We start from the raw sequence: 24,815 nt of genomic DNA on the forward strand, positions 1-24,815 counted from the left end.
ATCTTCTTTTCAGTTAGTTACCCAAAATAAATTTGCCATCAAGAAGTTGCACCCTTTCCTTTTCCATTCTTTCAGCCTTGACCCCCAGTAATTTACTCACAACTTTACATACCTCTCAACTTAGTTGCATAAGAAATCTGGACAAAGGCAAAAATAATTACAGAACAAAGGCTCCAAAATACGGACACATTTTAAATCTTGTTTAGTTGTTAGAATAAAAGGCTTTATATTACTTCGCATTTTCTGAAGGATCTGAAGTCTGAAACTCAGCTGTCATTATTTAGTTAATTTAATCCTCACTGATTTGCCAGAAAACCACAAATTTATGAGGAACCTACGAAATATATGAGACAAAAATCTGGACAATTGAGATGTATGCATTTGAAGTGTACCTCATTATGAGGAGTGTTAGATGCACTTTCCCGCTGTTACATATTGACGGTGTCTGCCAGACATTCTGTGTTAAGATGTTTTTGATTAATATCATGATGATATGGTAAATAATAGTGAATCATTTTAATTCACCAAAATAACGTTTTATCAGAATAAACGAAGTCCTGTTGCCTTCCTGGTTCAAGTCGATACTAGGCTGTTGCTCATTTGTTTCACATTATGATTAGTGTTGTGCATTTTGGAGATCGAAGGCTGAAAGTTGTGATTTACGCATTTTTTTTATAAAATTTCTATTCGTTCATCTTCAGTGAATATCGCTTCACCTTCTGTTCCCAAGCACTTTGATCATTGCCAAGCAACGCCTGCACTAACGTAACCTTTTTTTGGAGTGGGTATGGACTCATGTGGTAGAACGCCCTCTTGAATTTCGGAGGACGGCGCAAGATGGCGGCGCCCTTGGAGTTGGCAGTGTGTGCTGATTCGGCGGGTCAGCTATGGAATTGTTCTGTTTGGGATTTATATACTGGGACTACTCTACTTTCCTACCGTGGTGGAAACAGTTCGCCGCGGTCTTTGGCTGTGTTGAATGGCGAGCACTTGCTGGGGGCTCAGCTTGGCAAAAACTATATTAATGTATGGGAACTGCAGAGAAAGGTACAAACAAAGCGCTTTGTTTTGGGGGTATTTCTTTGTTTGGAGTGCTTGAACAAACTGGTTCCAACTGTTTTATTGCCTCCCTTTTTGGATCTCCAAATGCTCGTCTGCGTTTGCATTTTTTTTAATTGAGGGATGTAAACACTGTAGCGGTTGTTATAGTCAAATAACGCTTTTGTCTCTTGCAGGGTATGTTTCCCACTTCATTCTTAAGTTTCAGAACTATGCTGGTTGTAGTCAGTGTTGCCTGTTTGCTGCATAGGGCGTAAGTTAGTAGCCACTGGTAGGTATAACTTTCAGCGCAAGAGTTCTGGAGAAAGATGAAATAATGGGGGTCAAAAGCCCCAAAACAGGGCCCAATTTTAAAATGTGTTCTTATAAACATAGAAAGTTGCTGTAATATATATTTTGTATTAGTATGCATTTTGAATGAAGTCTGAAACTCAAATTATTTTCTTTATTTGGTGACTGTAGTCGTCATCGATATGCCAGAAAACCACAAATTTTACGGGAAACAGTAAAAGAAGGTGGACATTCCACAAAATTCTTGACAGTTGCAAGGTATGCTGACAGGATGTGCAGATGGTAACTGGAAGTTTTCTGCTGACTGTTGTTGCACATTGTTTTTGATGTGGGAATTGCATTAAGCTGTTTCATGAACATACCTCCTAACTGTCCAGATTTTTGCCTTGTAATTTTTTGGTTTGTACCTCAAAATAGTTGTGGTTTTCTGGCAAATCACTGAAAATTGAAGTCCTGATATACTTTTTAGTTTCAGTCTTCATATTCTTCAGAAAAATGCATGTTAATGCAAATCCTGTCATTTTGACTACTTTTCGTTTGAGAGCAATATTTAAAATATGTCCCTATTTTTTGGCCATTGTCCCACCATTATTTTATGCTTTGTCCAGATTTCTCGTCATAGATTGAGAGAGATGTTCATGAACCCTCACTGTAGTGGTCAACCAGGACTGCATTATTTCCCATTAGCAGATGATTCAGAGTCAGTATCTGGAATTTTTATGTGGATTGTATAATTCCATTTTTTTTCTGTAACTGCTTTTAGCTGAGTCAGCATGACAAGTCATGTTCCCTAACTATTTTTTATCACACCTTTGGTCAAGAGTTTCTGGTATCTTTAAGACAATAGTCTGATTATTAGGTTCATAGGTACTTACTAGGTTATTGATCTGTGAGGATCTTTAGCAGCCTAGCCATGCATTCAGACTGTGTTTCTAGCTTTAGTGGATTAATACCAAGGCCCTTGTATTGTGTGGAAGTCTTGTATAATCGCAGGTGTGAGAATCCTTTTAGTATTGTGCAAGCTCCCTGGAGCAAGTTTTTACATGATTGCCTGTCCGTAAGGAACAAAGATACCAAGCCAGGGATGAGCTTAACTGTTCCCCATCCATACATCCAGGTTGCACTTGAGTAAAATAAAATAAAAAAGGGCAAACTAAATGTACAGGAGTGTCATAGATCACTTTGTCGTAGTATTAAAAGTAAGAAAATTGGATTCAAGATGGTATTGCTTGTGTAAACTGCACTTTTAAAGAAATGAGTGCTTTCACCCTTGTCACATCTTCATCAGACAGGGGTAGAAGCGCTCATCTTGTGTTTTAACTTTGTAAATCCAGGTCCCTTACTGCTGATTCAATTTTCAGGGGCATGTTTTCAATGCGATAGTTTCTTGGGACATCTTGCTTGCTGAAGGATACAGTTATGCACTTTTTGTCATTTAGATTTAGGCTATGGTTTTGACACCAGCTATTTGTTTGTGACAGGCCTTCCTGAAGAATCTTGGTGTTTTCTGGAGAGGTACGATGGCACCAAGCTTACAGTTGTTGGCAAACTTTGTCCGCCATAAGCTCTCATCATTTGTCCTGATCTGTGAGAAGTAGATGCCAAAAAAGGAGTGGCTTGAGGAATGAGCCCTGGGGTACTTTGCTAGTGACAGATCTCTGAGGTAAAGCCACTCACTTTAATTTGTTGGGTTCTATTTGGGAGTCAGTTTGCTCCACAACTAGTTACATAGGGTGAAGAAATCAACCAGGCTGGGTAGGCAGGATCTGTTTTTGACAAGACTGAACAAGCTTTGGTCGATAGTTTGTCTTTGTGCATTATTTCTGTAATAATCCTTTCCGTAACCTTTCAGATGAGGCTGGTCAGTCTTATATGTGTATAGAGAGGGAGGTGCAGATGCTGATAAGAGATTTGGGCAAATGGGGGAAGGACAAACTGGGGAAGGTGGGAGAAGTCAAAGCTAAACTTATCTGCCTGTTTTTGGAATTAGAGTATCCTTTACTATTGGCTTATTGCAATTTTGAACATTATTTCCGAGTTTTCTTGTTGTTGTCTTTCGGCTTTTCCCGGTTAGGGGTCGCCACAGCGGAACTCCGGTCTGATAATGATTGGCAGTAGATTTTCACGAACGCCGAGGTGCCAGATCGACATTCAACTTTCAACGAAGGCACGCCCATTTACACATGTCTTTCGAACGCCCACCCAACCGCGGGGAGGACATGCAGACACCACACAGAAGGCACTCAAGCTGAGAATCGAAAGGGAGAACCTCTTGCTGTGAGGCAACAACGCTATCGCTGCACCACCACGGAAGTCCAAGAAGACCTTGTGACTGTCTTTTTCCTAAGTGGCTTTTTTTTTTTACCTCCTGTCTCGCTTTGGTTGATTTAATCATGGTTCAATGTTCTCTGTTGGAACAGGAGTCCTATAGTTGTCTACAAAGTGATATGGGTTTTGTTAATGGCAAAGTTATCCAGCTTAATTGGAGGTGTAATTTTGTGCTCTGAATATAGAGACACCCATGCCTTCAGTGTCTTCATCTAGTGTGGTGGGTTTGAACACGGCATATGTATTGAATCATTTCATTGATGGCATGCTCTCTGTATTCTTGAGCAAAGTGTCCATGATTATGATGACACACACATTGATGCATTCTAGAATAAGAAGTGCCTGTAGGGAGCTTCATTTTCTGTTTAGGCACCTAGCATTGAGCAATAATTTTTTCTGAATTTTGTTTTGCTATGTTGGAGACTTAGTACCTTTTTAAAGTCAAGTCTCCTATGGGGGAGTGAATAAGGTTTTTACCAATACACAAAAGTGTTGGGAGGGGCAGGTGCAGGCTATCTCTGGCAAAGTACTTGGGGATGTCTATCATGTCCACCCTAGCAGATATACATTGTGCCTTCTTTGAATGATTTTAACAAATGTCTGAACATCTAGTGTCAATCTTTTTGTTCATATTGTGGCATCATTCTAAGTTGAGCTAAAATGCTGTGTGTATACCTGCCTCGGACACGTATTCTGAGAGCTCCATCATGTCTCTCCATGTAGTCCAGGAAGGTACATCTTTGATTGTTTACTCCCATATGCACTATGATTGATTCATATGTGTTCTTGTGGTACAAGGAGTTGAGTGTGTATGTTATGTGGCGAATCCTTGCTCCTGATAAGCAGCTGACTGTGACCCCCCTCTTTGCTCAGCCTGGTGTGTGATGCATCAGTGTGTCTTACAATACTAAGACTAGGACATTTGGTTGTGTGGGGGTTTGCCTTATGGGCTTAGAAGTTGGAACAGTGAGGTTCATGCTTTAGATGGGATGCTGCTTTAGTTGAGTGTTTTCAAGGTTGCTAGGGCTGCTTGTTGCTATGTTTTCATCTGGGAGGATTTTGAGGTTTAGTTTGCATTTAGGTGTCTCAGCATATGTGAGTCTATGAGGCCGGTCTGTACCGAGTGGTGGATGTAATGTGGTATTGTGCTTTTGGCAACATTTTTGGTATCATTAGTGTCTATATGTGAGATCCTTGCCTCCAGTGATATTTTATTAGTGCATCTCTCGCACACTGTATCAGTTTGCTTAAGAATTAGGTGGTTGTCATTATACATGGGAATCCTTGGGCAATGTAGCAATTGTCTCATTTCTACCAAGCTGGCTACAGAGATAACGAGAAAATACATATCCATAGTCCATTATGGTTATTGAGTGATCTACCGGGAAGGGTACAGGAGGCGTTTTGCAACTGACTTGCTTTGGTGCTATATGGATAAAAATTACAGTCTAGGTTTAAGCTCATGGGGCAATGCTCCTTTCTGCACAAACCAGTTGCTTGTAGTGGAACTAAGTACTGAAGAAATTTCAGATTGGCTTTATACAAAATACCTCTGCCTATGGTAAGTCACTGTCAACTGCGTGATACCAAGCGTTTGCACAAATGTGGTGACTTTATACAGGCAGAGAAAATCAACAAACAAAGCAAAATAGCGTTCTGGCTAATCACAGCAACACATGCTTGGGTTTCTTAAGTGAATCTTACGCACAGAAGATACCATGCTATATTCTGCTCCTACTAGAATGCAGACCAACCTTTTCTAACTTTTAAATCACTTGAAGCTAAAAAGTGCTGAATCTTAAATAATTCTACAGAATTATCAACAGCACTGATCACAATGGACCAATTTCCGGCACAGCCTGGGTGAATAAAATTTCAGTGAAGTTGAACAATGCAGATTTACAACAGGTATACAACATAGGTAGATAAAACCTATTAAGACTACTATCGCAGTGAAACAGACAGTACAGATTTGTATATAATGTAAAGTACGCAAATGTGGTAAGAGTTAATATGTGAGTTGAGCAGATAACCTGCAATATTTGTTTACATGAAGTCTGCATTTGCATAATGTGAGAACAGCAGTGGTCATACTTTGTTGCAACTTACAAAATGTTTAAACTGTCAGTCACACTGTTGTATGTATATGACACAGTGAATCCATCTGTTTGTTTGCCTCTTGATTCCAGTTGAGTTTGTTTGCTCTGCCTCCAATAGCTTCTTCCCTTTTCAGTGTTGCTGTTGATATTGAGATTTGTCTGCAACATGAATTACATATGTCTTGGGAATCATTGCCCTGTCTTGTAATCTTGTCTGTACATTGTTATATCTCAAGCACCTTGTCGGATGTGCAGTAAGGAAACTCCTCCGGTATATACATGATGGACTGACAATCACTTACTTTTTACACTTAATGGTGATCTTAAGACTATATTGTAGACATGTCAAAAACAGTATAGTAAGACTTAAGAAAAACGTACCTCACCAGTACAAAACACAAAATACATGAACAACTTTAAGCACCCAGTATATGTAACTTGCCTGCATAAATATTTACAAACAGTCATAGAGCTTGTAAGGTGGTTGCAGCACAGATTAGCACTTCTGTGTTTGCAAATTAATGTTGCTGTACATTGTAATAGCATAATTATTGGGCAGTAGTTTTAGGGGGTCAACGGCACCCTTTACAGGCTGTATCACAGTAGTAATGTAAGTAACTAGGCAGTCTCAAAAAGATAAAAAAAAAATAATACTGTCAGAATATATGTAATAAAAGCCCGCCTCAAAAAAGCAGGGTGCATCCAGGGCCTTGTGTACTTTTTTTTTTTTTTTTTGAGACTGATGCTTTTTAGCAAAATAATTTATGAAACTGCAAAGCCAAGGAAGTGACGATAATTTTTTTTTTTTTTTGCTAAATATGTGTGCTGTGGTAGCTGGTTTCAGCCTGAAAAGCAGACTTGAATCCTGATTTCTGGTGTTCAGGTTCAGCTTGCATTATTGCCTAAAGTCTGTAGCTGTTTTATGCTTGTGGGAAATGGCTTCATTATCTGGGTTGTAGTTTGTTTATGCACAGTATTGCCATAATCCTTTCCATATGTCTAGTTAGGGTACAGTTGTTATATTACCTGACTGAGAAGTGTCTTTGCAGGTATTCCATAACTTCAGCTTCTATTTTTTTAACTTCTACTTTACTAATCTTCTGTTCTACATTCCGGGGGGGATTCAGTAATCCGTGTAAGACTAAGTCTTACTCGGAGACTGCCGTCTGAGTATGATGTCAGCGGGTCATGCATATGCATGAGGGCGCGCTGACTCAACTGGAAGGTTAACACGGAGCATGTAAGACTGCAGGGGGCGTGTCGGACTGCTGAGCAGTCCAAATATCCATGCCCCTGCAACTATATAAATGTGAAAATGACAAGTGCAATGAGCGAGTCCGCTGAAATGTGCACATAGCAAACACTACACATCCCCACATACTAAACCCCTTTGTAATTGTAAAATGTAAACTTTTTATTTTTATTTTTTTTTATAATTCCCAATATAGCTGCCCGTGTTTGCGCGGGTGTGCCCATTGCTTAGCTACAGTTAGCAATTTCGACATTGAAGAGCATAATAAGAAATGTTTATGCAAATTAAGCCAAATAGCAATAGTGTAGTGGTAGAGCCTTCTCACAAAGAGGAGGCATTCCCGGTTCTAGTCCCACCACTCCCCTTTCTATTTTATGTTTTAAATTAGTATATAAAATAATTCCTGACATATATGAATGGAATTTTAGTAAAAAGTATTGAAATGGCCTATGTATTAGTGAACAAAATGTGTGTGTGTGTGTGTGTGTATATGTGTGTATATATATATATATATATATATATATATATATATATAAATATAAGAAGGTGAGCAGCATTAAGGATATTGACATATAATTGCCCGTAGCTAAGCAGCGTTGTACCCAGCGCAATATAGTTGCCCATAGCTAAGCAGCGCTTTACCCAGCGCAATATAGTTGCCCATAGCTAAGCAGCGCTTTACCTAGCGCAATATAGTTGCCCATAGCTAAGCAGCACTTTAGCACAATAGGTTTGCGCAGAGCTGCGCACAGCGCTAACCAGCGCACCGTCAGGCAACGTAGAGCAAAGTTGCCTAAACACAGCCACACCCCCTAGCCTGTCTGGTCAGTAGTAAAATAAAAAGCAATGACAAGGCTCGAACCCGGGACACTGTGCACCATAATCAAAGTACTGAACCACTAAGCCATGACAGCTTAGCATAAACATGCACTGTTAACTTATATATACTTATAAATGGAAGTTTAACCATTGCTAAGCAGGTTTGCTGTTAGCCGAGAATTTTCAAAAACGGCCAATCACAAATAAGTGTGGGAAATGAGGCATATTTAAGCTCCATAGGCGGGAATACTTGCCATAACTGATCGTAGCTCCCATCTGCAGTCAGAATGGGTGGTGCTGGAGAGGGTACTAGCTTTCGAGTGCAACGGTGGGCATCGAGGAGTCAAAATACATGGTTTGGCTCTTTGTCCACCATCATGAGTCAAGACTCCTGCAGGACCAGTTTCAAGGGACGGAGTACAAAGTGGAGGCTTGGAACCGGTTAGCTCATGATCGCACCAGTGCCACAGGCGTCCCTCGGACTGGTGAGCAGGTCCGTCACCACCATGCAGACCTGAAGAGACTGAAGCAGGACCAACTGAACCGATGGATACAGGAGGCCCGTGACATGCAAGATGCCCAACTACTGAGTAGGTAGCCATGGATGAAGTATGTAAGAAATGCTGTTGTAGTCTATACAATGGATAGGTATGTCTCAATATCCCTTCATTTACTATAAAGCTACAGGTGTCTGTGCTGCGAATCGGCAAGCCTGTGCAGATAGGCTGCTAAGTCTGCGCCACCAGGCAGGTTAGTAATTATTCTGCATGTATTATATAAAATAAGTGAGAGAGCCTGAAAAAGTGTTGTAACCCATTAATAAAGGTATAATAAGTAATGAATAAAGTCTCTGCATGTCCTGTTATATAAAATAAGTGAGAGAGCCTGAAAAAAGAGTGCTGTAAGCCATTAATAAAGGTATAATAAGTATGGAATAAAAGTATTCTGCATGCACCAAAATATGAAATGAATGAGAGAGGCACTACAAAAGTATGTAATGTAATTAATAAAGGTAATTCTTGGACTGTGTCAGTGTCACTTTCTTTGATATGCTATTGTACCCTTGCATTATGGAAATAGTACAGTTGTATTAAGTGCTGTCAATCCACACATGGGTAGGTCCATATAAAGTGGATGAAGGGAATGCCAGTAGCTCTTAAGCATATATACAGTCCTCAACTGTTGGTTCATGGCTAGCATGTACAGGTTAATCTGGCACATGAGTAGCTTGTGATTGTGTTCCCCAGAAATGTCAGTGTGCTGCTGAAATGTAGCTGATAATGTCACCTGAAGACAGCCAGATATGTAGATATATGAATATAAATGAAATATATAAATACGTAGCAGTAACATTTGCATCTTGAACAGTTTGTATGTCAGATACAGGTCAGGTATATAAACAACTATCAAAACCCATTTCACAATTTAAAGGACACTGCGTAGTGTAATAATACATGTAGGGGATATATACCTGCAGTCAGTAGGAATGTAGACTAAAGTTATAAGTATATATAAGTTGTTAATGGAGTGATCTTTTTACACCCTACTTTATGGTCATAAATAATGCCATTCCACACCTAAATGGGTATGTGTAATCTGAAAAACTTTGTTGGGACATATGTCCTATTGGTTTATAAATTATCTGCATGCACTTTGATGCATGTGCCCTGTTCACATACCACAGTCTTGGTGGCCTGTTGCCACCAATCAACCCTGTATGCTGTTGGAATGTCCACTGTTCTAAATATGCATGTGTTATGCTTGCTGTTCACCTGTTGGAATTCTTGTGTGTTGGGTTAATGGGAATACTACTACATGCTGTTACAACTAATTTGGAATGCTGTTGCCTGTTATTAACCCATATTGTCATTAAATCCTGCTAAACATAAAACGTATGGGAAGGCCGGTCCCAGCGGACACTCCTCTCCCACCTCAGCTGGCGATGACACCAGCATGTCTGGTGCCCAGCCTGGGACCTCCTCCAGTGGCCCTGTGCCACCTTCGGGTGGAAGCGCTGCAAGGGATGGGGTTCGGTTCCCCCCGTGCAAGTGTGGCCAGAGGAGGGCCACCTATCACCCTTCGAACGGTCCAGGCTGTGGTGCGTAGGGAGATCAAGCGTTCGGTCGCTGATCCTCTACGCCAGCTCGAGGCATGAGTGGCGTGACTCACAGGTGAGCCTGCCCCTCCTACTCAGCCCCCAGCACAGCCACCCTCTGGGCTGTGAAGGTGCAGTGGTGACTGCCCATGGGTGGGGATCTCAGTTCCACTGTTGCCATCTGTGGGCTCATGGGCTTGAGATATCCAAACATCCGTCCCTGTCCATTGTGTTCACCCACCACATGTCATATTCTGCCCCTGTATGCGTCTTTTATCTTGTCTGTTTATCTCCCCAACCTACCTTCCCAAATATACCTACTTCCTCTACCTCACATTCCACTCTGCCCTTTTTTTTTGTTTTTTCAGGTGAATCTGTTCCCACAAAAAAATTACGCCCCATACATAACTGCCCATTTTGCACACATGTCCGCTGGACATGTAAACTGATAATTGGCAGTACAACATACTTTGTTGTCCTCACCCCTCTCTCAAGGTGGAAGGTTTTCAAATTTCACTCCAAATTTCTAACATATGCACAGCTGTTGCTGGTAAAGAAGTGGGCAACTATGGACCTTCCCTACACCCATCCTGCACATCCTGAGCTGGTTTCCCTACTGTCTTTCCCTCTTTGTGCCCCCTTTTTCACCACTTTCCTATCTCCCCATTTTCTTTTCTTTCAAAGAAATTAGTGTGGGGGTTAGCGGGAGTAAGCACTTTTAAGCAGTAGTTAGTGGGTTTGCACTTGTGTGCGCTTAGCTAAGTATTGCTAAGCTTGTCGCAAACCCGCTTACAACTGCTTAAAAGTGACTTAGTCACTCTGCATGGCAGGGCCCTTGTTCTGATGAGCAGCAAAATAAAACACCTCTGTCGGTCTTGAACCCCGGACCTTGGACACACTACACTGCATGAAGTACCACTAAGCCACAGTAGACATACAACAAGTTGGTGGTGTAATAAATATATCGTGCATTACAATGAGTTAATGTAAAGGGAAAATAGGAATGTCATAACACAAATCTTGTTCTGTGGATCTTTACCAGCAGTTGTTGTGGAACTGCATGACATGACTGTGAAAAGAGAACCAGCCATTCTAGCAGGAAATAATCTTACAGTAACACTTTACAAACCCCACACAGTGTCAGAGCAGGATAAACACTGGCATATTTGAATAGGGCAGAAGCCATTTTCAGGGATGTCCCTGATTCTTAAACAAATGTTAGCTGTGTCCCTCTGAATCCCTCTGAAAAGTACTGACGTTAGGCAGAAAAGTGGGGAATTACACTTAATGTCAATAAGTAAGAGTAGACACTGCTTGCACGTCAGAAAAGGTATATTAATACATATGCTCTGATTCTCTCAGTCTCAACTTAATGTCTGTAATATATTACAGGTGTACCTCACTTATATGAACCTTTCCCTGAGGCTGTTCAAATATATACCTATGTGGATCAGAGGCCTGGCAGAGGCAGAAACACACAGGCATATCAGCTTTTCTGCTGTTGCACACTGTACAAATAGCTTTGGAAGGAGTTCCAGAAGCATACCCTTATGTAGGAGTACAACAGTGAAATACCAAGGGATGTAGCCATGTACTGGTAGCAACCAGCTGTGACAATGCCATTGTTCCAGTGCTGAAAAGACCGGTACAGGCTAACCTCTGGCTACCATCTGGATATGTCCACAGGTGGGAGCTATGCAGACAGACTACTTGCCTTGATAGACTAACAACAACCCTGTATGTTCAGCAAGATAAACATCACACAATAATAAATAATGCTGTCTCTACTTCTGCACCCCTACCCAAAAGAAAAATATACCTGTGTATTCAGGCTCTACCAAGGCAGGCATACTCAGTACTGAAATTTGTCCAGTTGTCTTTAGCAGCCTGTGCTAATGTCAACACAAAAAATCCCACAAACTGTTCAGAAGTGAGTAAATTAATATTTACAGTATAGTAGTTCACAAACAGTTCATGTGCCAGAAGAATACATTGCAATAACTGCTTTTGTATGGCATTTAATTGTCTAATTAGAAAAAGTACATACTCTCATGTATCTTGTTAGCATTTGGAGGGGTGAGTAAAATTCTACACTGACAAGTGTGTACTAGAAGCAGCAACATGCAAATCACTGGCTACAACCCTAGCTTCAGATATAAGAAGTAAACCAACCTTCTGACTGACACAACGGTGTCCACAGCAAACAGGCATGGGCCCCACTTTGGAAAGCTGAAAGGGCTACGCCTGCCTAACTTAGCATTTTATAGCAGTGGGCTACTATGACAGTGAGTACTGCAATTACCACACAGCAGGCTGCATGCAATTACTAAATGGTGGGCACCAATTGGTGCAGAGGCCATCCCATGCACATGTGCAGATACCTAGAAAAGCAGGCTGTACTTGCTGTCCACACATGCAATAATATCATTGCAACAACAGAGAGAGAGAGCGAGACAGAGACACAGACAAAGCGACCGAAACAGACCGACACAGAAAAAGAGCAACATCAACAGAGAAAACCCCCCCAAAAAAAATTCCTTTAAAAACAGACGGAACAGAGAAATACAAAGGAAAGGTATGTAACACATATGTATTTGCTGGCATGTAGTAGATGTTTTTGAAGAGTACTCTACATACTGTGAATTATCCATATGTGGCAGCAGTACGTATCTGTAGATGTGCATAGGGCAAGGGACGTACTGCAACTGTTTGTGAAGGGTGTATGTATATATGTATATAGATATATATATATATATATATATATATATGTTGTTATGTGCATATTTCTAAGTAGGTTGTAGTGTGTGGCAAAGAAAACTGCATGCAGTGCTGGTATATGACGTGGTGGTTAAACGCTGTGGGTATGATTTGTCAGTTTTGCAATGTTGCAGCCAGTGAGGCCTGCTAAAGCTACATGGACTGAGGACACATTCAATGCATTCTGCACAACACTGTGCAATATTATTACATAACTGTATATCTCACAACTGTCGCATAATTGATATTCCCACCATGAAAAGTGGACTGTATATGTGGCTATATGTACATCAATGGATGTTATATGTATATGTATGTATGTATATATATATATATATATATATATATATATATATATGTATATAATCTAGAGAGAGAGACACACAGGGTCGTACTTACTGCGACAGGTGCCTGGTGACCAAGGCATGGACTGAAGCTCAGTGTTGACACTGCAGTGTCATCCCTTCTTGCCAAAACATTGCACCCATTAACTACCCCGTAGGTGGTAGTCTACCTAACACTGAAGGTTTGATAAGGGAACATGGGACACAGGTGGACAGTAGCCTCCCCTTTGATGATCACAGTGCCACTCTAGTCATGTAATCTGTCTACGTGGTACACGTCATCACAAAAGGTGTGTCATCTAGGGAAATATAGGTCAGTGTTCCCCTCTACTCATCGCACTTAAAACCCATTGTAGAGTACAATGCCCCATGTGGTATGTACCTCACATGACAACTACAGCAACTGAAAAGGCCACAGACATACCTCAAAGAGTAATACCGGCCTCAAACAGATGCCCTATGCAGACAGACTCACAAAACCATAGCTAGACTGTGTTGCATACCGCCTACCCAGAGGTGACCTCTGCCTAACATACAGAGCTATGTCACACCCATAGCTGTTGGACATCCTCCATGTAAACATATTACAATCCCTCCGAGATGCACTCTCTAGGGCCCTAAACCTTGTCAGCTCACTAAACAGCACATGCTGGAGGGATAGATTCCCATCTCAGAGACATGCCATACTCTGGAACAAACTACCTATCCATAGCAAACAAAGCTCCTCATTAGCAGTTGTCATAAATACTCCTGATGATTGGTTGGGATATAGGAAATTACACGCCGGGAATCACCTCTGTGGGCTCTGGTTGACAGGGGCAAGTGAAATTAAATTACATGCGTGTCAAAGGCCAGGCTAGCGTATGGCTAGGCTGCTGTAGGCCCTATGGCCAGTAGCGTATTACCTACCTATGACACGATGCACACACACACGTACTTAGTGCAGTAATTGCTATGTGAGGTTGACTGAGTGTGATGGTGAATGTGTTGGTGAATGTGTGCAAGGTCTGTAAAGGTGTGATAGCTTGGTGTGAAATTGTTTCTGTCGTGGTAGTTTGTGTCCTAGCTGTGATCCCAGCCAGAGATGTGTATGCTATTGCTAGGCAGAAAAAGTAGTATGGCATACGGTGTGACGTAGTCCCTTGTTGTCGACTGTGGTGTCCCATTGTAGGCTAAAGCAATGCATGTATGCTTAGTGAGTGGTACTGCTGGTGAATCCAACTCCCATATGAACTGTAGTGCTACCTGAAGCTGTAGGCCTAAACAGTACAGTATGGTGTATGTTCACATTGCTTGGAAACACTGTTTGTGAGGACTACAGGGAACACACAAGATTACATACCTCAGGTATAAGGTTTTGTAAGTAGTGGCACACACTACTGTATGGTACACAGGTAAAGCTCATCACATTTGTGTGTTGTATGTATGTCTGATGTGTGTGTAATTATGCCTGTACTATGCCCTCAATCATATGTGTGTTACAGGGTATACGTGTGTATCTAGCAACATGTATCGTCTAGTACAGCAGTATGCCACCTATATTAACAACTGTGCACATATGTTAGGCAGGGGTTTGGCATCAACGACTAGGTTGGTATACTGGTAATACTGTAACTGTAATTTACATTCATTGCAATGGATGATATCTTTCTTTATGCTGTGCAGAACATGGTTTGATATATAGAGCGTGCCAGGCACTGTCAGCCAGTTGTGGCATGAGCACTAATATGTGGTATTGAACGTGTGTATCTTCTGACAGCCAGTCGGATGCTATAGATGGCAGTTAATTGATAATTGTACTTTAGAATGTTAAGTGTGCCACATGACTTGCTCACACATTGTTTAATTGTCTTCCAGGGGCATGGCCAACCAACGCAACCCGTGTTATACAGCTGCAGAGGAACAGGAAATATACAGCAGCCTGGTGCAGCACTACACCCTGCCATTCTCTAGAACCAGCCAGGACCAGCATGAGCGGACTGCACTGTGGCAAGATCTTGTTTGTTGGGTAAATGACACAGGCATGCATAACCGGACATATGAGCAGGTATGCCATCACTGCAGTGATTTAATTAGACATGTCTGGCGGCGTGCGTCTGATATCCGTAGACAACAGCTTGCCACAGGTGGTGGGGTAGCCATTCATCACCCCCTCACCAGAGTGGAGGAGCTGGTCATAGGCGTGGTGGCTCCTGGCCAGCAACAGGAACAGCAGCATACATGTGTCATCATGGAGGCCGGAGCCACCCAGCATGTTGACATGGAGCGTGCAAGTAACATGCCCCTCACCAGAGTGGAGGAGCTGCTCATAAGCGTGATGACTCTTGTCCAACAACAGGAACAGCAACATACATGTGTCATCATGGAGGCCGGAGCCACCCAGCATATTGACATGGAGCGTGCAGGTAACATGCCCTATCTGTAGACTACTGTTACCTGTATTGGTAGATTATGCATATGTGAGATGTGTACTGTGTGTTTAGCAGTTGTGCTGCTTAGTGTTGTGCAATACTGATATATGGAATATAATCTGTATGCCTGTGACTGTCGACTGTTGTACTACTGTAGTTTAGCAAACTCACAGTAGCAGTGCCACAGTTGTGGCCACTGACAAACTGTCTCATATTCTTGTAGGTCCCTCTGGTGTGACAGCAAGGCAGCCGGTCGATGCTGATGAGTGTGTTATAAATTTAATATTGCTAATGAAATGTGCATGTCATAGGTGAGGTGTAGACCATGTACACGTAACACACCTACTCATAATGCATGCTGTGTATGTTTGCTGTGAGATTATGCACATCTCAGTAATGTCAGTAGCTGCCCCAATCACATGCAATACACAGAGCATCGCACACAATTGTGGAAACACCGTACTGGACATTTGATAGGCATAGTTGATACATATGTACACAACATACACAACTTTGTCATACGCAGTACACCTTAACATGCTACACATGGCGTATCCAGACACCCGCTGTAAGGTCACACTTCAGTATCCCACATGTCATCCACACAGCACACATAATATACCTGAGGGGTAGAGGCCTATCATGAAGCTGTGCGACACTCTTCAACACACAACACATCCATGTTAGGCAGTGCTTCCTATTGGGCTTCTTACAAACCCATGTAACAAGTGGCTGTGTAATTGTAAACTTAGCTACGGTACTGCAGTTCAGGTACAGCATGCTAGGTGGCGGTCTGGCACACATTAGTAGCCTTGAGTGACCACATGATGATGATGATGGCTCATGGTACTACACCCCATCCAGTTACAGTGACCACAGTACTACACATAGCAGTCATTGCTATGCACCTCAATGTTGTGTGTGTGCAAACATATGCACCTATACACAATATGCATAGCAATCACCATTTGTACAAAGTGACACATATATGTCTTGTAATGCTATTGAGTGTATAGGTCACATGGCACACATTGGGTATGTGTGATGTTCAATGTTGCAGTCATGTTGTAGCATGCCATGTCATGGCTGGCACTGGCATGTCCACAATATGTCCTACACTCACCATAACCACTGTACAATGGCCATGTTGAGCAATGGTATTCCATCACGTATACATGCACCACTCATCCTGTGTGTATACATAGCATGCATGTGCTAAACCTATGTCCACAATTATCTGCTATAGACACAGACACTGTAATTAGAAATGGATATCTATGTGACACACAGATACACATCCAGCATGGTATGTATACCTGTGAGTGATGGTGCACAGGACATTGCAGACCTTTTAATACTTGCACAGCAATGTTGTGTCCATGTACACATTGCATTCCAGGGTGAGGCCAATCACTGAACAACAACACACATGCATCAAAGCCATGTATACTGCTATTAACAAGGGCTGTCTACACTTGCACTGCATGGTCTGGAGAAATACATTTTCTGCATGCTGACATGTGTGATATGACTGTTTGCCTTGTGATACTGTAACCCACCTTCAACCACTATTGAGTATGTTTTGGATTGCTGGTGGTGTGTGTGGGTATCTGCTCTAGTGAGGAGTGTATTTGTGTGCATGTGTGCTGACATCCTGTACAGGTCGTAAAGTGTGTTTCCTGTCTTCCTCCCACAGGTGCTGTGTTAGGGCTGGTTCACTGCAGCAGGGAAACTGAAGTCACTGACCCACATAGTGATAATGAAGATAGGTGTGTTGAGGCACAGGTGTGTTTGCCAGGGTCTGTTGTTGGGCCACCAATTGACAGTACACAGCTGTCCCACCCCATCCATGCATACAGTCATACTGCCAATACATCTATCACCAATGCCCATAGCTGAGGGACAGCGTACAGTTGGCATTGGCCAGGACAGTGTGGTATCCATGGCACATGCATCCCAACACAGCAGCCATACCCAGATGTTTGGAAGGGTACCACATAGGCTGATGTCCAGGGGTTCTTGTAGGAGCACTGCTGCTCATCATACCACTGGCAGACGTGCCACAGGTCTGACAATGTCACGCAAGTTCCAGGCTGTCATGGAGGCACAGGCACGTATGGAATGGTACACCAGACAGGGACTAAGGGCACAGAGGGCACATACCACCGTCATTGACAGTATCCGTGACCTAGCAGGTGCCATCCGCCATTACACCGAGGTCACTGATGGACGTTGGGGAGAGACATTAGAGATCCTCTGCAATGTCATGTCCACGTGTCAGGACAGTGCGGGACAGTTGAGACGTTGACATGGACATATGCCAGCAACATCAGAAGCTGGCAGTCACTGCGGACGTCCCTCAAAGCCACAGCCGCTCCCGTAGTGCCAGTACCAGCCCCAGCAATGTTGGGGGTGGGCTGTCCATAAAACGTCCTAGAAGACCATGTGCACGTGGCTCTGGACAGTCCCAGCAGGGACCTGTGTCCAGTGTACATCCATCCACCTCTGGGGATAGTACCCAGTCTGGCTTAGTACCTGATAGTGTCAGTAGCACCCCTGCCAGGCACAGGTACCATATCCGTGGCCAGAGACTGTGATCTGTAAAGCCTCGCAGGTACAGTCTGTGGCTTTCCCACAAATACCCATATATGGCAGCCACATGGTGGAACTTTGTGCATGCAGACGCTAACACATACCCACACACATTACAACCACATTGGCCCTTTCCAGTATTCTTGCCCCTCACACAAACAAACACACACACGTCAATTGGATGGCTCACTGTAGGCCTCTGGCAAACCAGCAACACACCCTGTGCATATGATGAAACCTGTGCTGCCTCCTGTCATCTGTAACATCGATGCAGGAACAGGCTACCATGGTGCTGATGCACAGGGTGTCTATATAGCAGTATAGCAATGTTAGCATGTTGTCAGCAGTAGAGTGTAATGATATGTTTGAAGGTGTCGCTGAGCAAGCATGATGCATTAAAGTTATGATTATCATTGTAGTGTTGTTTACACCAGTGTTTGTTCCAATTGTGTATTGTCCGGACATGTTCCACTTGGCTGATGTGTGCAGTATTGGCAGAATGTGTTAGAGAGTGGACAGTATATGTGGGATGTGTGTGTAGCACAGATTTGCAGGTGTACAGTTGTGAACATGGTGGAGGTGCACTGTCTGCATGTACGTGCATAGTGGACACATGGCCAGGGTGACATGCTCTGTATTACACAGTAACACTCCATAGTTTCTATTGGTGGCCAGTATGCATTGTACTACACACATTCTGGAACCTGACTACACGTGTGTATGACATGGTTTGACACTGTGCTGTGGGTGATACTGTTACTATCTGTCATTGTTTTGCATTCTGGTAGTATACATCACTTCAACAGCCTGACCATAACCAATCGTTAGATGATGTCTTGACAACCGACACACAGATGTAGGGCACACAGCAACATTTGGATCCTTCAGGTACTATACAATGCCAGTAACCACTGGTATTCACCTGCACCCATTACTGAGACCACTCCTGTTTGGCATATAGCTCTCTTAGGTACAAGCAATCACAGTAGGGATATGTCCGTCCATGTCTGGTAATGCATACTGTGGCCTATAATGCATTCTCCAGATGACACACACACCCTCCACAAGGGTGTCATACAGACAGATGCCTGTTGTCAAACCCATGCTGTAACGCTATAAGCCAAACTAAGCATAGTCATCCACATTTATGGAACATATTATCCCCACAGTACCACATAGGTAGTAGCCACCAACATGATGAACAGGTACCGATGTGTACATGCAACCAAGTGTTATGTCATCTCTCCTTTGTTAATCACATTTCCAAAGGTATTTTGGAATCCCTTGGTGGATCACATGAGCAATAAGGGGTCTGCATGCATATCCACATAGGTTGTTCTACACCTGTTATGAATAGTCATCATTGACAGACTTTGCTGCGTTTGTACAGGTCTGACATATACCTCGGCCATAGACCCTCACTCACACATTCCAATAGGAACCGTAATGACTTTGTGACACAGATGACTTAGGCCAGGGATCACTGCAGTGGCTGGGCTTGTCACAAGCATACAGGTGTGACCCAAGATCTGGGAAGCAGCAGCACAGTCTGGCAAGGATGACAGCTGTGTTCTTGGAGAAAGCAGGGTTTCCACACATGCAATCATTGAGGTAACATGTACGGATATGTATTTGCCACACAGCTAGCTCACGTGCAATGCATACTGATATGTCATACAGTGGTAAAAGCAAAACCCACAACACATTGACCAACAGTGTCACACACATACAGCACACACACACTCACCAAGTGCAGGATTCAAACCCCTACCCAACTACTTCATGATACTAGAGGAGTACGCATTAACACGACATGCTATGCACATTACTGGGAGTTCTCTTTTCCACAGGTATATTTGTAGAATGGTGACATCATCAGACTTGACAAAGGTTAGTTTACCGCTTTTGAGGTCTCTTACTACTCTCCTAAAATGTTGCTCCTTCCCAAGGAGACCACATACAAACACATACAGTTGTCCAGTGCAGGATTCAAACCCCTACCTAACTACTTTATGATACTATAGGAGTATGCATTAACATGACGTGCTATACACATTACTGTGAATTATCCTTTCCACAAGTATATTTGTAGGATGGTGACATCATCAGAATATACGAAGTGGGTTACATTAGGTGACATTAGATGGGCTACATTGAATGAATGTCTAAACACTTTGGGCATGTGATCATCAAAGGTGAGTTTACTATCTACCTGTGTCCCCAGGGCCATAATGACTTTCTCCGTACATGCTGGATTACCACCTATGTGGTAATTTGTGAACACTTTGTTTTACCCAAAGGGGATGACTATGCATTCTTTGCCATTCAGCTTGAGGACATTGTTTTGACACCAGGGATCTGTCTCTGTAAGACACTTTTGGAGGATGTCTGTGTCAGCTGTACAGTCGAATGTGGACCACAGTTACCATTCATCTGCAAACCTGTTCAGTCATACACCTGCTGTGCTTCCTGTATCTGAGCAGTATCTACTGAACAGGTGGGGTCCCAGGACCAAGACCTGTGTGATGCCATTTGTGACTGGCTTGGAGTTGGACATGGCACCTGCAACTATGAGCATGTGTGTTTGATCTGTGAGCCACTTGGCCACCCATCCTGTGACATAGCTGTTAATGTTCAAGCTGGTACACTTGTCCATGATGACAGAGTGGGGAATGGTGTAGTAAGCCCTCAGTGAGGTCCAGGTGGGCTGCGTGGACTACTTTCACCTCCATCTGTGTTCATGGTAACTGTTTTAAATAACTCAATTAGGTTTGGGAGCCAGGCTCTGCCTTTAACAAGGCGAAGTTGTGTAGAGTTCAGTGTCTGGAGATCTCCAATGTCTCAGTGTATGGATTCCATGACAATTGGCTCAATAGCTCTGTAGACCCGGCTGAGTAGACATATTGGGCAATGGTTTCCAGGTTCTGTTTTGACACACCCTTTGTGGAGCTGGATGACTGTTAGTGTATGCCATTCTTTGGGTACATAGCCTGTGGTATGGTTGAGTCTGGACAGTGAATGTAGGTGAGTGTGTAGTTCCTTATGGGCCTAGTGTGAGACACAGCCTGGGACAACATACAGTCACATTGATGCTATGTTTCTTAGCTTTGGTGAGGGCTGTCTTTACCTGCATGTCCATGACGTCTGGGTCTCTGCATCCTTGTGTGATGGACACAGGCCCTTTTGGGGGTGATGGGGGGTTTACACTGAACTTGTCCCCCTGGATGTGGGCAACAAAAGTTGATGTGGTGTATTTCATTCCTTTTTTCAGTAGCTGACAGCATATTTGGAAGTTTACACCTACATGTCTGGTATAGCTACCAAAGGCTTTGTGGTGGTTGTTCTTACATTCCTTGGCTATTTGTCTTTAGAAACCGTCCTTGGATTATTTTATGAGTGATCATTATTTCTTCCTGTTAATGATCAGTGATGCCTTTCCTTTAGTGAAGTTGGATCTATCATGAGTTTGTTTCCTCCTTCTCTTGTCTAGCTTATTTATGGACAACCAACACCTGCTTGTTGTCCTATTTTTGGAGGAGTGCATCTTGGTTTTATTTGTGATGTCTCGTTCCATGCATCCCTGTAGATGCTCATAGGATGCACTTGTAAATGTTTCTGCAGCTTGCATACCATTATCCTATAGCAAGAGGTCTTCGGAACTTTCCACTTTGGTCTTGAAGTGTGCAGTTTGCTTTTGCAAATGTCTTCACAGTGGTTTCCTTGACTGGGTGTGGGGGCGGGATGTGGATGTCCAGTGTGATTACTTCATGATCTGATATTCCCAGCAAGGGGTTTATCTCTGATGTGGAGCACTGGTACCCCATGTTGGTGATCATGTCCAGTATGTTGTCACCTGTAGTGGGCGTGCTGACCAGCTGTTCCAGGGTGTTAGTTTCTTAACTGTAGGACACATTGGGCAAAGGACGTTGTATACGAGTAATTCACACTTTCAATGTTTGGGTAGTTGTAATCTCCTCATATAATGGTATTTGATAGGACCTTTATATTTGTCATTGTTCTCCGGAATACTGAGTGAGGTTCCTGAGACAAGGTACGTGATCTGTAGCAGGCTACAATCTGATGGGCAGCTTTGCCCAATGTTAGTTGCACTTGCATGGTCTCCAAGGCCTCATGCTGTGCCAGTAACCTGAAGGTGTGGATATCCATAAGGTAAATGGCTACACCCCTTCCTTTTGTATTTCACTTGTGGTTTTGGGTCTAAAGGTCAGAGTGATTGCAAGTGTTTTACGTGGATCATATCCAGCAGCTCTATGTTTGACATAGCTTTGTATGTTAGGCAGTGAACACCCCTGAGTAGGTGATATGCAAGGGAGTACGGATGAAGCATTTTGCGATGGTCTGTGTATGGCATGTGTTTTGGGCCACTAATGCTCTTTGTGAGGTATTGCTGCTGCCTTTCCAGTTGTTGTAGTTGTCTTGTGAGGTACATAGCAACAGTGGTGTTGTACTCTTTTATAGTTCTAGTGAGTGGTGAGTAGACGAGAACAATGTCCTCTTTTATTCTGCATGAGACACATTTTGTAATGAGGTGTGCCACATAAGAGGGTTTCCTGACTGCTGTGGGAATGTGCTTATCACAGTTGTATCCACAGTCCACCTGTGACCCAGTGTCTCTTGTCACACTTAGTGTGAGGTATACTACCACCTATGTTGTAGTTCTTGGCTACAGAGATTTTAACAAAGGTGATGATAATGCACCTTTTGGTATTGAGCTACAGCCCATGGCTTGGACAACAGTCATCTGTCTCAGTGAGGCCTTTTTGTAGGATGTCCACATCTTTAGTGTTTACAATGATGGCTCCTAGTTTGCAGTCATCCGGAATCTTCAGTAGCCACAGACCTTCCATGTTAATGTTTACTTCAGGGAAGTAGATACTACACAACCTGGGAAGTTATCTAGTCCCATGGCTGCTGTGATACTGGCTTTGGAGAGGTTTTTTTTACCTGTGCAGCCGTGATGACAGCAACTTTGCAGTCTTCCATTATAGACATGTGCTCTTCCATGGGTGAGAGGAGGGTAAAGTTAACACTGATCCTATCTGCCAGGATGTTGCTAATATCAGTTGGCTCTGTACATTTAGTGCCATTGAGCTGCAACTCGGAACATATCTGAGTGTAGCCATGACATGGACCTGTTGGGCAGAGATCTCCTGCGTAGACAGTATGCAACAGAGTACAGCTTGGGTTACATTCATTCTTGTGGCATGGGGCAACTATTTGAGGCCAGTAATCCTCTTGTTAAGGTACTTCATTGGTCTTTCTAGCTGCTGAATGTGCCTAGTCAGATTCATCGCAAGTTTGTTGTGGTACTCTCTGACGGGTCTGATGACTGCTGAGTAGTGGCAACCTCCTTTGACCTGCATGCACAGACCTTGGCAGTTTGTGTGAACACATAGCAGGATTTTCAGACCACTTTGTGAATGTGTTTCTGGAAGTAGAGATGACTATACACATTTGTCCATAGATCCCTTATTATCACATCCGTATTTAGCCTACATGTGTGAGCATGCCCAGTATGACCTTTCAGTATGATGCTGAATGAAATCCACTACATTTGTTGGAGGGTGTGAGCACGCACAGTATACACATTTATACTATGTGTATGGTAAGTCAAGGTGTATTTTTACAGCAGGGCTCACCTTTGTGTCATAGATAAACGGGGATCATGCTGTGCCTGCAGGGCTTCCATGAGACACTTTGCATAGACTTATCAACATTTCTACATACAGGGGGGACAGCTATTCTTTGTACATTTCTACCCGTGGGCACACCGGATTGTTACCGTGGGTGTACATAGGATGTGGGTTTCACCTGACATACGCATTTGCTGTGCCTGCACTGCTATGTACAGGACACCTTTACAGTCTGTACTGTTGCTTATCGGCATACTACTGTACTATAGATCTTAGCGTCCATTGTCATATATATTAGCTTGCGACTTCATAGCCTACACAACCCACATCACTGCGCCTGGCCTGATGTTCCCTGTCTGCATAGGCGTGTGGGTGAGGTTACCCATTTGCCTTATTAGGGGCATCATACAGCATTGCTTTGTGTTTGCATTAATGTACAATTGTCCTGCTTTGTCTGTGCCACTGTAATGCTATCATGGCTTAGTGGTTCAGTACTGTGACTGTAGTGCACAGTATCCTGGGTTCAAGCCCTGTCACTACTTTTTATTTTCATGCTGGCTAGACCAGACTGCTTAAGGAACAGTAAAGCAGATATGAGCATGTTTAACTGACTTTGCTCAACTTTGCCTGACCTTGGCCAAAATTGCACGAGCAATTTTGTTTACATATACTAAATATTGGTAAAAGCTGCTTAGCACTGCTTCATATTGCTTAAAACATGCCAGTCATGCCTCAGGTGGTGCTGCAGGGCTGCCTATGTCGGATGCACATACTACACTCCCTATACATGTTTGGAAACTGGTAGTGTCAAGTTAGGCATCCCTTTTATTTTATGTGCGAGTCAGAGAGAGGTATAATTTCCAGGGTTCCTACTGAGCCAGTGTATGTGCTACGCATTGCCTCTTTGCCAAGGCATACTGGGCATGCCTCCTTCTGCCTGCTAGGGCAGGCTCAGGTTGTTCCTCCTCCGAGTCACGCTGTGCCTGTGCAGGCCTTGGCAATGGTGGGGGGGCTGTTTGGCCCTGCCCCATGCTGTTCCTGCTGCAGCTGTTTTCGCAGGATCATATTGTGTAGCATGGCACATACCATGACAATTTGGGTACGTGTAGTTGGT

The 24,815-nt window shown here is 43.1% G+C and overlaps 1 protein-coding gene across 1 annotated transcript in view; it reads left to right on the forward strand.

Annotated features, from left to right (window-relative positions):
- Positions 1-780: 780 nt before the first annotated feature.
- The window catches only part of WDR18 (WD repeat domain 18), a 765,213-nt gene continuing 741,178 nt past the window's right edge, over positions 781-24,815 (forward strand). The window contains exon 1 of the mRNA XM_044054012.1: positions 781-1,047. Coding sequence (XP_043909947.1) covers positions 838-1,047 — 210 coding nt within the window. The 5' untranslated portion in view covers positions 781-837. The remainder of the gene's footprint in view (positions 1,048-24,815) is intronic.

This window comes from Protopterus annectens, chromosome 13.part0 (assembly GCF_019279795.1).
Source record: "Protopterus annectens isolate FY-2018-M chromosome 13.part0, PAN1.0, whole genome shotgun sequence".
In the NCBI taxonomy this organism is placed as follows: Eukaryota; Metazoa; Chordata; order Ceratodontiformes; family Protopteridae; genus Protopterus; species Protopterus annectens.